The sequence below is a fragment of the Populus nigra genome, chromosome 1 (genome assembly GCF_951802175.1).
Source record: "Populus nigra chromosome 1, ddPopNigr1.1, whole genome shotgun sequence".
Taxonomy (NCBI): Eukaryota; Viridiplantae; Streptophyta; class Magnoliopsida; order Malpighiales; family Salicaceae; genus Populus; species Populus nigra.
In genome coordinates this window covers 42,518,815-42,531,674 of record NC_084852.1, presented here as the reverse complement: position 1 = coordinate 42,531,674, position 12,860 = coordinate 42,518,815, and the positions used below count along the sequence as shown (strand labels likewise).

Here is a 12,860-nt window from a genome sequence, read left to right as displayed (position 1 = left end):
AAATTAACTTGAAATCCTACCCGTGACATAGTACGGATTTTAAAACTAATAACCAAACTATATCTTAGATCATTTTCCTTCCATGCAAATTATAAATTGAAGTAAAAGTAAAAAAGAAATTTATTTTTTATTCTTATTTTAATTTTTTATATATTTTTAAATTATTTTAATATGATGATATCAAAAATATTTTTTAACAATAATTATATTTTGATATATTTTTAAAAAATAAAACCTTAAAACAATGTTTACCACATTCTTAAACATGTCTTTATTAGTAATTATATAGATTTCTTGAATAATAAGAGGGGAGTATTTACAGGAGATTGTTTCAATCTTATATGATGAGGTATAATATGCCAAATTTTTATATTTTTATTTTGTTTTAATATTTTTAAATTTATTTTTATAATTTTAAATCGTTTTGATATGCCGACATTAAAAATAATTTTTTTATATATATTTTTAAATAAAAAATACTTTAAAATAGTTTCCATCATATTTTTAAATATGCTTTTATTAGTGATCATATAGATTTCTTGAATAATAAGAGGGGAGTATTTACACGAGATTGTTTCAATCTTACATGATGAGGTATAATATGCCAAATTTTTATATTTTTATTTTGTTTTAATATCTTTGAGTTGATTTTAAAATTAAAGAAAATTATTTATGTCCAAGCTAGTATATCCATGGAAAATTTTCTTTCTCGAGTCTTTATTAAAATTTGATTATTTTACGGGGGATTGTTAGTATGTTATATATTTTTTAATGTACAAAATATTTCTAATTTAATTAAAATCTTGTATCTTTTTGCTAGACCTAAAGTTTTGGTTTTGGATTTCTAGGCTCACTCAAAACTTTTGAATTGACAAGGTAGTTGCGAACTCTTGATCAAACATCACCTAAAGAAGATTGTGCTATAAGAAATCAAACTAGTTTCTTTTGTTTTTTTTTTATCTTTTTATAATAAAAAGAAAAGAATAAAATAAAAATCTAAATACATTTTCAAGTTAAAAATATAAATATAATAATGTAAAGAATAAAATAAAAATCTAAATATATTTTCAAGTTAAAAATAATTTTTAAAATCAGTATATAATTCAATACCAAACTCGCCATTAAAAGAAGAGCATGGATATGTGGTAGCTGGCCTTTAAAGATGATAGCAACAAGTTATATGCATGCACTGACTAAAATTGTTGAAGTTATCGTATTTTACAACTTCTGACTTGATCACTGACAGATAATTAAATAAAAAAAAACCTAGGATATAGAGTTTGGAATTACGGAGCTGTTGTTTTTTAAAATAATTTTTATTTAAAAATAAATTTAAATAATATTTTTTATTTTTTAAATTTTATTTTAAATATCAATGATCTAAAATTAAAAAAATTAATTTTAAAAAATTAAATATCTTTAAAAATATTTTTTAAACACAAAAACAAACACAACCCAGAAATATTTAACTGGAAAAAAACACAGTGGGAAATGATGATACCTGGAACAGGAGAATAAAAGAAGATACCATGTTGATATAAAAGGAAGAGTAAAGGGACCCAATGGACCATTAACCCACGAAATAATGAGAGGACGTGGTAGTTAGGGACCACGTATAAATGGAACAAAATCATTCTCCCTTCGAACCCTTCCTCCTCTCTCTCTCTCTCTCTCAAAACAGACGCCTCCATCTCTCTCTTTGTTAGCATATGCAAAAGCAAACCAAACCTTCCCCAAATCAATCAATCAATCAATCTTAATAATCACACCAGTCAACGCCGGAATTCTGACCGCTTTCCTAGGGTTCCGGTGATGGCATCAGAGGACGTGAAAACAAGCGAGTCTGCTGTTTCTACGATTGTGAATTTCGCTGAAGAGGCTAAACTCGCTCGTGAAGGCGTTAAAGCACCGGGACCCGCTCTTCTTAGTATCTGCAAGTCTCTTGTAGCCGGGGGTGTAGCCGGTGGCGTGTGAGTTCTATTCATTTTTTTGGGAGTTTTTTACTGAATATTGTGTTAAATAATCAACCTCTTTTTATCTTATTTGTGGAAATGATTGTGATTTTTATTAATTTTTAGGATAATACTGATGGTTTTTTTTTCTATTTTTTTTTGTTAAGTAAAGATTGTTGTTTGTTATAGATTTTGTGAGAGAAATGACGGGTTTTTTTTTGGGTTTAAAACATAATCGTTATAATTAGGCAGCGAGGGGACTTTTTTTTCATCGTAATGATTTGCTTTTTTCCTCCTTAAAGAGTAAAAAACAGGATAGTGTTTTTTGGTTTTGCATTAAAATATGTAAAAATATACTTCAAGGTTAAAAAGCCTGCTTTTTTTTTTTAAGATTTCACTGTTCTTTTTCCTTGAAAAGGTAAAGGTTTGACTCCTTATGTTATGATGGGCTTGTGAAAATCTAATTTTGGGTGTTCATTGGTACTCTGTTGGATGTTGGTGGCAAATAAGGTGTATAACTAAGGTGTGAGTTTTTGTATTGTTAGTGAAATCCATGGTTTTTAGATAGTTTAACTTTCTGTTTAGATATCACTTGTTAGTTGACCGGAATCATTCAAATTACTGAGAAATAGCTTAGTTATACAATTCCTAGTGCAAATGAAACCTGGTTTTGCCATCACCAATCATTTGTTCTGTTTACGAATGAGAAATTTTGGTATATTGTTAATTTTCTTATCTGTTAAACCAGATTTAGATTGGCTCTGATCTATGGTTGCGAGTTTTGGGTCATGGGTGGTGAATAAACAGCATATATGTAGAATGACCACAGATAAGCGACAACACAGAAATGATTTAATGAAAAAACAAGGGCATCCGTATGAAAATAGAGGAGGCAACTGTTGAAGATAAGGAATAATTGTCTAATATTTATGATCATTTTTCAGCAGGTTACGATCATGTAGTGTGATTGGGGATGTTCAGATTGATTAATCTGTACCAATGCCTAAATATGAATGGATAATTGCTGTCATCACTGTACATTAGCAACTGAGTTTTGATGTTTCGCATACTCAACACTTGATTGAGCATTTTCCTCTTTGAATAAATTATTGTATGTGCTATCTGTTTCAGGTCACGTACAGCTGTTGCTCCTTTAGAAAGACTAAAAATACTTCTACAGGTAGTTTTTGTTATTATTATTAAGCAATTTAGTTCTGACATTCTGCATCATGGACAGTTACATTGCATACTGAATTTTATATTATTTTTAGATTTTCTCTATTATCATTCTGCATGCATGACTCTCTGTTTAACTAGAGTGATGTGTTTACTTTTGGAATATGCAGGTTCAAAATCCTCACAGTATAAAATACAATGGAACCATTCAAGGTTTGAAATACATATGGAGAACTGAGGGCTTAAGAGGGATGTTTAAAGGCAATGGAACTAATTGTGCTCGAATTGTCCCAAATTCAGCAGTCAAGTTCTTCAGTTATGAGGAAGCATCAAAGTATGTTTTGGCATTCCACCCTGATATTTTGTCTATCTGCTTCCAGCAGCATTCATTTCTACGTATAAGTCTGCCTACATAAATTTTCTGTGTTTTGCTCTTTTTTCCTGTAAACAGGAGAATATTATGGTTTTATAGGCAGCAAACTGGAAATGGTATGGCTGCCCCTCTATTTTCCTCTACATGTTACTCTATTGTATTTGTGAAGTTCCTTTGCTGTTGAAATCCATTTGCTATTTTCCAACTTTTCGTCACTATTTTATATGGAATTCTTATCCTGATTTTCCTTTTGGTGGGATTGTGTCGAGTTTATGCATGCATCATTACATGTTTTATCATGTGTGCACTTACACAGCATATGCTCGTCAATTCAGTTGCACTGAACTCTGGTATTATCTTTAGCAAAGCCTTTTTTGGCTTTTAAATTATATTCATTGAGGTTAATCAATTTCCAGCTCAACAATCATCACGTATTAGTTTCCTTCATGCAGATGATGCTCAGCTTACTCCTCTTCTACGTCTTGGAGCTGGTGCATGTGCTGGAATTATTGCCATGTCAGCAACTTACCCAATGGACATGGTTCGTGGTCGGCTAACCGTCCAGGTGTTGTGATCTATATATGCAATCTTTGTGAATGTGTGAAATGCTTTGTCATCTTACTATTTTGATGGCATAAGATTGTCCATATGAATACTTGCAGACAGACAAGTCTCCCCGTCAGTATAGAGGAATTGCTCATGCTCTCTCGACAGTCCTTAAGGAGGAAGGTCCTCGGGCTTTATACAAAGGCTGGCTGCCTTCTGTAATAGGAGTTGTAAGTAAATGGCTCCTTTTCTATTGCTTTCATTTGCACGTGCACCATAGAAATCCATGTTCTTATGCATAGATACTCACAGATTTCATCAGTGTTGGGGTTTTCATTTCCTTCATTAGGTCACTAAACCAAAAGTTCTTGTTCAAGCTGCACATATGCCATTTTTAGAGAACCATCTGTGCCGTTCATCTAATGGGCTGAAGTATGACATTTACAGATACCATATGTGGGTCTTAACTTTTCTGTATATGAATCTCTTAAAGACTGGTTACTCAAAACTAATCCATTTGGACTAGTTGAGGACAATGAGTTGGGCGTGACAACAAGGCTTGCTTGTGGGGCTGCTGCTGGGACTGTCGGCCAGACAGTGGCTTATCCTCTTGATGTTATCCGACGAAGAATGCAGATGGTTGGCTGGAAGGATGCTGCTTCAATTGTCACTGGTGATGGAAGGAGCAAAGCACCTCTTGAATATTCTGGTATGGTTGATGCCTTCAGGAAAACAGTTCGCCATGAGGGATTTGGAGCATTGTACAAGGGATTGGTCCCCAATTCAGTGAAGGTCAGTGCACGAACTTAGTTTGATCATCTTTATTTGGAATGCTTTGTTACTTTATCATTTTCATCCAAGGAGATCCTTATCTTTTTCTCCATTTGTAGGTGGTCCCTTCGATAGCAATTGCATTTGTGACATACGAGATGGTGAAGGACGTTCTTGGAGTTGAGATGAGGATATCTGACTGAAGTAATGAGAAGAATAAATCATCAGAGTTTTGTTACTTTCATTGCGAGGGAAACGAAAGTAATGTTAGAGGGTCAGTTTTAGCCTTTTAGGGATTATCTACTTCGAGAGAACAAGAAAGTTTAGAAGCCAATCTTTAGCCAGTGTTGATATTTCTCCCGTCTTATACACAACTGTCTCCATTTAAACCCATCTTTAGTTTCTAGATTTCTTATTCTTACTCCTATGGCAATAATTATTTGTCGAAATGATATGCATATCGGGTGCCTTTCTACTAGATTATTTGAAGCCAGTTCTATTTGTGACAAGCTTGTTCAATTGATTTCCGCGAGTTATTTGGTGCTTCATTTCACTATCTGGTTTTGTTACTTTCCTTGGTTTTGCTGATTTCCTCTTCCTGCTCATAAACAAGGGCTGTATTTGTCAAATGCGAATTTAAGTTCTTTGATAGATGATGATTAGCAATCGTCGTTTTCATCAAATTCCACAATCGTGCTTGAAATTAAGTGGAAACGGCAACATAAATTCTATACAATCTAAGTGATGAATCCTGTGCATTCCAGCTTTGACATTCTTACTGGCTAACAAAAGGATATCGCAACAACAAAACTCTCTGAAGGGAAAAAAAATTAAAATCAAGTAATGAAGAGTATCTCGTTGCAGTTTACCCAAAAAAAAAAAAAAAACCCAAATGAATATGAATATGCTGGAATGAGAAATGTCACTAGGGCTCCTAAGATGCCCTCTGGCTTCTCATGGGCATCTTTGAGAGCATTTCCCTGAGATAATCATGGCGACTTCGGTGATATTCAATCCATAAGCATAGCTGCCTTATGGCTTCCCTCTTCTCTTCGCCGAGGTCTGATATCCCCTCATCCTTCTCTTTCAACATGTTCTCCAGCGCTGCCGCCTTTTTCTCCAGGTGGTTTACAGCTTTGGTCAAATTCTCCTTCTCCGCCCCTTCCATCCTCAACTTGACCTCTAATTGCTCAACCTTCTCCTTCAATGCCGATTCACGTTCTTTTGCATCTTGTAGCTGCACAACTAAATCACCCACTTCCTTTCTCAATTTTTCCTTTTCATTATTTGTCTCCATGAACCAATTCTTTGCAATCCGGATCTCCTTTGACACTACCAAAATACAGTTCTCATACCTGTTACAATCTTCTTCGAATTTCATGGTCATAGCATCCAGTCCTAACAAAGAACTGTTCACTTTTTGCGAGATATCTGCAACCATCCTGTGATAAGCTTCGTTATTTGCAGTGATTATCCCAGACAATAAAGCAGCCCTTTCTTTGAGCACTCTCTTCTCTTGTTGATACCTCTCTTCTGCTTTTCTAAGGCTCTCCTCATTCTCTGTTAGTAATTGTTCTGTGATGCGGAGCTTCTGGTTTGATAGCCGGAGCTTAACTTCTATATTTCGGACGTTCTCAACCAAGGTGTTAATTTCATCTCCTTTTACTTCGAGATCTCGCTTCAGGTCCTCGATCATTTCTTCCAACTGCTCTACCATCTGATCTTTAGAACCCGCATTCTTTTGGAATTCTTTTGCCATGTCTTCAATTTTCCTTTCTGCTACTTCGAGACTCACCTTGCACTCCTGAAACCAACCTTCAACTTGCTTATGCTCCTCATTTAGCTTTTTGCGTGCCTCCTCCTGTTCATCCAGCACTCTCTGCTGCTCTGCAATCTGACTCATGAACTCGGATTTCTGATTTTCCAATTCGGTTAGCTTTTCTGAAAATTCTTCTCTCTCTTTCTCAAACTGTGATTGCGTTTGGTTTTTCTCAGTCCGCAAAGAATCCAATCCCTGTTGCAGATTGCTGACCTGTCCTGTTAAAGCCATTATCTGAGCAGAAGCTTCATTCTCTCCAGTTGTTTGTCTCTCCTGGAGAGAAGAGAACTCGAGATCTCTCTCTGCCCGTGTCTTTTCTAGTTCAAGGATCTTTTCCTGTAACCGAACCATTTCCTCTCCCAATAGTTCCCTCTCCTTGATTTCAGTACTTATTTGCTCACCAAGCTCAGTGTTTTGGTTGCATAGAGCCTCCACCTCTAGTTCCAGATCATTGATTTGTGCTGTACTACTTTCTTTTTCCGCCAGGAATCTCTGCTGATCTGCAGTCTTGCTCACCATCTCCTCTTTCAGATTTTCTATTTGAATAAGATAGTCTGAAATTTCCAGAGTTTTTTTCTCGAGTTGCACTCCCAGTTCAGCTTTGTGGCTGTGTAGGAACTCCAGTTGCTGTTCTAACACGTTGACCTGATCCATAAGCCCCTCAACATGAATCGATGTTTCATTACCTCTAATTACCATCTGTTCCTCCAATTCTTCTTTCTGGGCACGTATGGATTCCAAGTCTGCTAACATAGTATTGACCTGCTCTGTCAAAATCTCTGTTCTAGATGATTCGTTCTGATTTTCCTCAAGTTTCTTTGTGAGAGCAGAAAGTTCATCTCCTCTCTCTTTTGACATCATTTCAAGTTCCAAAATCCGGGCTTCTAATCCATGATTCTGTTCTCCCAGTTGCTTTGCTTCAGCCATTTTGCTCTCAATCTGCACCTCAAGATCTCTATTCTGGGCTTGCGATGATTTCAGCTCTAGTTCCAGACCACTTAGTTGTACTTCCAATTCCTTTATCCGATCTGATGATTTGTTTCCATGTATCTCGTGCATCTCTGCAAGAGACAAATACTCCCTTTCCCTGCTATCCAATTTCTCCTTTAATTGACCCGATTCACCTATGAGTCCATCAATTGTATTTTGTGCCTGCACCATATCATTTGAGATTTCAGATAATTTCAAGGTAAGAGAGTCATTCTCTTCCTTGGTTACTTTCAGATTATGGATAAAATCTGCAACTTGCTGTTCTGCAGATTCCAGCTGCTGCTTTGTGATTGAAAGTTCTGCTTTAAGAGCTTCTAGTTCTTGCCCTGTGGCAGATTTTTCCTCCTGCAGCCAGTCAGTTAAGGTTCTTAAGTCTTCTGTGATCTTCTCACTCTCTTCATTGCTTTGCATGGCGGCCTCTTTCTCCAAAATCAAGCTATCTTTTTCTTTGTTCAGTTCTTCCACTTTTTTATACAGTTCAGCTTCTATCATGCCAGCAGTATCTAGTTTTTGCTTCAGTTCTCCATTCTCAATCAACAGTTGTGCCTTATCAGCGTCTGACCTTTCAACTTCAAGCTTCAAATTTCTGATGATCTCCTCTGCTTCTTGTTTCTTGATCAAAGCTGTTTCATATTCCAACCTCAAAGCTTCTGCAATCTTCTCACTCTCTTCAATGCTTCTCGTGGCAGCCCCTTTCTCCAAAATCAGTGTATCTTTCACTTTGTTCAGTTCTTCCAATCTTTGATTCAGTTCAGCTTCTATCATGCCACCTGCATCTAGTTTTTGCTTCAGTTCTCCATTCTCAACCAAGAGTTGTGCTTTATCAGTGTCTGATCTTTCAACTTCAAGCTTCAAATTTCTGATGATCTCCTCTTCTTCTTGTATCTTGATCAAACCAGTTTGATGTTCCAACTTCAAAGCATCCTTCTCTTCACCTGTAGCTGTCAACTTACTCTTCAGTTCAGCAAGTTCTAGATTCGTAGCTTCAAGTTTTTGCTTCATGCCATCTATTATCTTTTGGTATTCGCTTTCCAAACGACCATTTTTATTGCCTTTGTGCTTAGAAGAATCATCAGATTCTGAGTCTGAGCTGGATGAAGAAGAGGTATCTTTTCCATGTTTGCCATGAACTTTCTCTCTCAGCTCTCCTTTCAGGTGATCATATTGTCCATAGAGCGAATGGTACTGTTTCTGTAAATCCTCAATTAACTCGATAAGAGGCTCTTTTTTGGAGTTTTCTTCTGAGAGACCATCTTGTTCTTCAAGATCTTCCTCCTTGATAAGCTTCAAGATCCTTTTCACCTTGTCATCAATTTCTACAGAACAGGAAATGCTTTTACAGTTAAACATTGATCAAGATTACAATGGAAAGGACAAGCTTAACGCACAAAACAATATCATGTAAAGACAACTAAAAACATGATGCAAGATAGGTCATAGATTTTCGTTTTTCCAGTTTCCACAATGCCATTTCACAACCTCCAGAATTACTGATAAAAGAAATCACCTGTTTTAGTTTCTTTTAGCTGTTCATCTTTCTCCGGATCAATGTGACTTCCAAAGAGGGATTTTAATGATTCTTGGAAATGGTGCTTCTTCTTTGTCATCTTCTCTTCAAACTTTCAATCAACTTTCTTTGAAAGCTATGCTTTCAGAAATGCATTCTCCATCTTCCGCCAAAAATTATAAAAATCTGCATATCGGGGTTTAGATAATTAAACACAACAAGCTTCCAGCAGCTTATTCATGGTTTACCAAGTTTTAACGTGTATAAGCATTTAAATGAAACGGCTCACCTGTAAGAAGATAAATGATCAATAAACGGCTAGCAAGATCAGGCATTCAAAGAAAAAACCACACAAATGAAAGCATTCAAGCAGAAAGTTAGAGATCTTGTTAAACTATTCAAATAGCGCTCACCAGGTTGTATTTGTGAAATAAATCAGTAAAGATATTGACTTTGACCTATTCTAGGTTAATAATATTCTTTTGCTGACAGGCTGCAGCTCTTGGTTATCCGAAGTACTAACATTATCGATAAAATCTCACCATCATCCTAAAAACAGGATAACAGTTCAGATTTGATGTTAATTTTGATGAAATTCGAAATACAGAATCATATTTTGCTAATGAAATGAAAATCAATCCGGTCTGAATTGATAAATATGATCGTTGCTTTGCTAAACCTAAAAGGCTCTATCTGCATGAGCTGCTGGTTATATAGACTATTGAAACTATAGCTGTTAAAATGGATATGGCCGGTCCCCACCAAAACTCAGCTATTAAAGCAAATTACCCCAAACATTCACTGACATCATCATTTCATTAGATAAATTCAAACTCAGAACAAAACTCATGTCACATTTAGATTCCCCAATCACAACCAAGCTGATAAAATTATCCTCTGCTAAACAAATTTCAGATCTACCCATTTCCAAAAATCCCAACTTCCTTTCACCTTAACAAGTCCACTAAAAGAGTCTTCCCCCCCACCTCCAAAACCGTGGACCTAACACACCAATAAACTTCCCCTTTTTTTAAAAAAAAAAAATTCATTTTTCAACTAAAAAATGGATAATTAAACAGCCGAACATGTCATTATAGTCTGGCACCACCTCATCACCACTGATAAGGAATCAAATCAAAGCACCCCCAGAATAAGAAGTATATCCAATTTATAGAATTCTTTCAAAAAGCAGAAAAAGACAGCTTAATATTATTAAAGATGAGCAGTTGTTTTTGGTATTTTCTATTTCCAGTATATAACCACGGAAATATTTATGGTGCATAGTAACTAATATAAAAAACCAATTTAAAAAACATTAATAATATAAAAAACCAATTCAAAATCAGAAAATATCCAATTTTCCAAGATTTTAAACTATTTTATCGCGATAGAAAGCTACAAACCACGTAAAGTTAAAATTACAAGAATTTTTTTTGACTTGCCACGAAATTTCCTTTGCTTTCGGTTTCAATCTTCCCTAGTAAGCTTCGCTTAGGCCTGCCAAAAAAAATCCGAAATTCGAACTTAAAAAAAGAAGGAAGAATTAAACTAAACAATTAACCAAAGAGATTCTCAACAAAAAATACAATCAATCTTTAAAAAAGAAAAATTGAAGAACTTTACGAGAACTTCAAAAAATCATGACCCTAAGGTAATTCCTCTTAATCAGACCAACAACACAGTTAATAAAAAGATTGAAAAACATGAAACCAAACAAGCTAGCGAGCCAGAAACGATTAGCATGAGCTAATCAATCACTAATTAAATAGTAATTAACCTCATCTACTAGAAACGACCCTCAAAACATCAAATTATCAAAAGCAAGAACTTGATCAATAAAAAAACAGATAAAAACAATTAACAAAGGAAAAAACAAACATGAAAGCAAGAAAAGATGAACTAGCATAAGCAAAGGAAGTAAAAAAAAAGCTGAGATTCTTAGTCAAGCAAGAATTACAAGCTAAAGATAGTGAGATTAAGCAGTTTAATCAAGAATTAATTACCGGTAATTCACAGCTCAGATGAAACTTGAAAAAACGAAACGCTCTAATATTTGAAAATGAAAAGAGAGAGGGCGAGAGAGAGCGGGGGTCAGAACAACCGGCAGAGCATTTTCTAGCTTTTTTCAATTGCTACGTGGAGGGATGGAGTCTTCGGGGCCTTCTCTATTGATTTAACTACCTTTGTGGTTTTTTATTTATTACGATAATGCCACCGAGAGGTTACTGGAGGTGAAAATATCGTGAGTTGTCGCTGAGCAACGCGAGAGATTTTAGTTTTTCGGAAGGAAATGATGGGTAGTTAAGAGGCCCGCTTGGTTGCAAGAGTTGTTTCCCGCGCCTTAGTTGTATATCTTGTCTGGATTTTGGGTTTTATTCTCTGTAGCCACAGAACATTCTGCACTAATCATGCCTTGTTGAGGCCCACGTGGCCCACTTAGATTTTAATTTCGAGTGAGGAAAAAAAAGAAAATCAATTCTACAAATTTCATAAAAAAGTTTCGGTAATGCTCCGTAACGAGGTATTCTTAGATAGCAGCTATAAGGTAAAACATTAATGAGAAAAAAATGTTCAGTCAATGCATCTGTATTAAAAAAAAGAAAAAAATTAATGTTTAATAATAAAAATAAAAAAATAAAACAAACAATGGCATCCTCAGTTTAACTTTTTAAGTTTATAGTAATTTAACCAGAAATAATAAATTTGAATAAAAATTAAAATCTAATTTTCAACCAATCAAATATTAATAAATAAATTAAAAAAACAAACAAAAAAATAGCAATTGTTTGAAGAAAAAAAAATCTTGAGTCTACCCAGGTTAATCCATCAAATTCATGGGTCAAACTATAAGATCAAGATAACAATATCAAGAAAACCACAAGGTCTATATTTTTAAGAAAAAAATTAATGTTAAATTATGAGATGTAAAAAAATAAATTAAAAACAATTTGATGTCAGCTCTTGATTAGAAACACAGATACAAGAAAATCACTAAGTCCAATTATGAATAAATCAAATATTAAAAGGTAAAATAAAAAGAAAATCATTTACACAAAAACAATAATTGAAAGCAAAAAAAAAAAAAGATGCGAGCTTACGTGAGTTAACTTAGCAAATCCACGAGTAAAGGCAGGAGATTGAGATAACCTTATATTAAAGAAAAAAAACATGAAGCCTATTTTTTTTTTTTTAAAAAAAAATCAACATCGAGTAATGAGGACGAAAAAGAAAATAAGTAAAAAAATAATGTCAACCAGTGACCTAGGTCATTTGACTTAGGGTGAACAAAAAAATAAAAAAACTGATTAAACCAAGATAATCGAAAAAACTGAATCGTGAAAAAAAACTGATAAGAAAAATTAAAAAATAATTTGCTTTGATATGGTTTCAATTTTAAAAGTTTGAAACCGAATAAACCGGACCAAACCAAACAGGTTCTAGTAAAAATAAAAAAATCGGTGGTCCTATAAATACCTTTTTCCCCATCTACTTTTGAGTTTTTTCTTCTAATCCTAACAAACTCAACCCCCCCCCTCCCCGCCTACTCCTTTTTGTTCAATCTCGTAATAAAAATCTTCATCTCTAAGTTTTTTGTCCTTAAAAAGTTAGTAGTCACTCCTTTAAGTTGGATGAAAAATTTGATGCTGCCTATTTTCTTTTTTAAATTGTTTTTTCTTCCTTTTATCATGTTAAAAGTCTGTTTTCTTGAGTACTAGACATCAGAAA

General features: G+C 34.5%; 2 protein-coding genes across 4 annotated transcripts; one reads left to right on the top strand and one right to left on the bottom strand.

The window, feature by feature from the left end:
- The first annotated feature begins 1,631 nt into the window (after window positions 1-1,631).
- Window positions 1,632-5,327, top strand: LOC133678682 (mitochondrial adenine nucleotide transporter ADNT1-like). The gene is made up of 8 exons (XM_062101124.1): window positions 1,632-1,970; window positions 3,084-3,132; window positions 3,299-3,462; window positions 3,580-3,617; window positions 3,954-4,066; window positions 4,164-4,277; window positions 4,495-4,839; window positions 4,938-5,327. The coding sequence occupies exons 1-8, from the start codon at window positions 1,813-1,815 to the stop codon at window positions 5,019-5,021; spliced, it is 1,065 nt and encodes a 354-aa protein (XP_061957108.1). The 5' UTR covers window positions 1,632-1,812; the 3' UTR covers window positions 5,022-5,327.
- Window positions 5,328-5,490: 163 nt separating this feature from the next.
- Window positions 5,491-11,288, bottom strand: LOC133678660 (COP1-interactive protein 1-like). Of its 3 annotated transcripts, XM_062101081.1 has the most exons (4): window positions 11,138-11,288; window positions 10,577-10,631; window positions 9,135-9,320; window positions 5,491-8,943 (listed from the first exon to the last, which is right to left on the bottom strand). In XM_062101081.1, the coding sequence occupies exons 3-4, from the start codon at window positions 9,232-9,234 to the stop codon at window positions 5,753-5,755; spliced, it is 3,291 nt and encodes a 1,096-aa protein (XP_061957065.1). In that variant the 5' UTR covers window positions 9,235-9,320; window positions 10,577-10,631; window positions 11,138-11,288; the 3' UTR covers window positions 5,491-5,752. The 3 variants fall into 3 exon arrangements, with proteins under 3 accessions (XP_061957065.1, XP_061957075.1, XP_061957083.1); XM_062101091.1 differs by lacking the exon at window positions 10,577-10,631 and having other exon boundaries at window positions 11,138-11,286; XM_062101099.1 differs by lacking the exons at window positions 10,577-10,631; window positions 11,138-11,288 and adding an exon at window positions 9,424-10,523.
- Window positions 11,289-12,860: the final 1,572 nt, after the last annotated feature.

Excerpts from the sequence above, each read along its gene's own strand:
- LOC133678682 (XM_062101124.1), top strand. The coding sequence starts at position 1,813 with ATGGCATCAGAGGACGTGAAAACAAGCGAGTCTGCTGTTTCTACGATT. Across the intron at positions 3,618-3,953 it reads TAGGCAGCAAACTGGAAATG|ATGATGCTCAGCTTACTCCT; the intron begins GTATGGCTGCCC and ends TCCTTCATGCAG. Across the intron at positions 4,278-4,494 it reads TGCCTTCTGTAATAGGAGTT|ATACCATATGTGGGTCTTAA; the intron begins GTAAGTAAATGG and ends TGACATTTACAG.
- LOC133678660 (XM_062101081.1), bottom strand. The coding sequence starts at position 9,234 with ATGACAAAGAAGAAGCACCATTTCCAAGAATCATTAAAATCCCTCTTT. Across the intron at positions 8,944-9,134 it reads GCTAAAAGAAACTAAAACAG|AAATTGATGACAAGGTGAAA; the intron begins GTGATTTCTTTT and ends CCTGTTCTGTAG.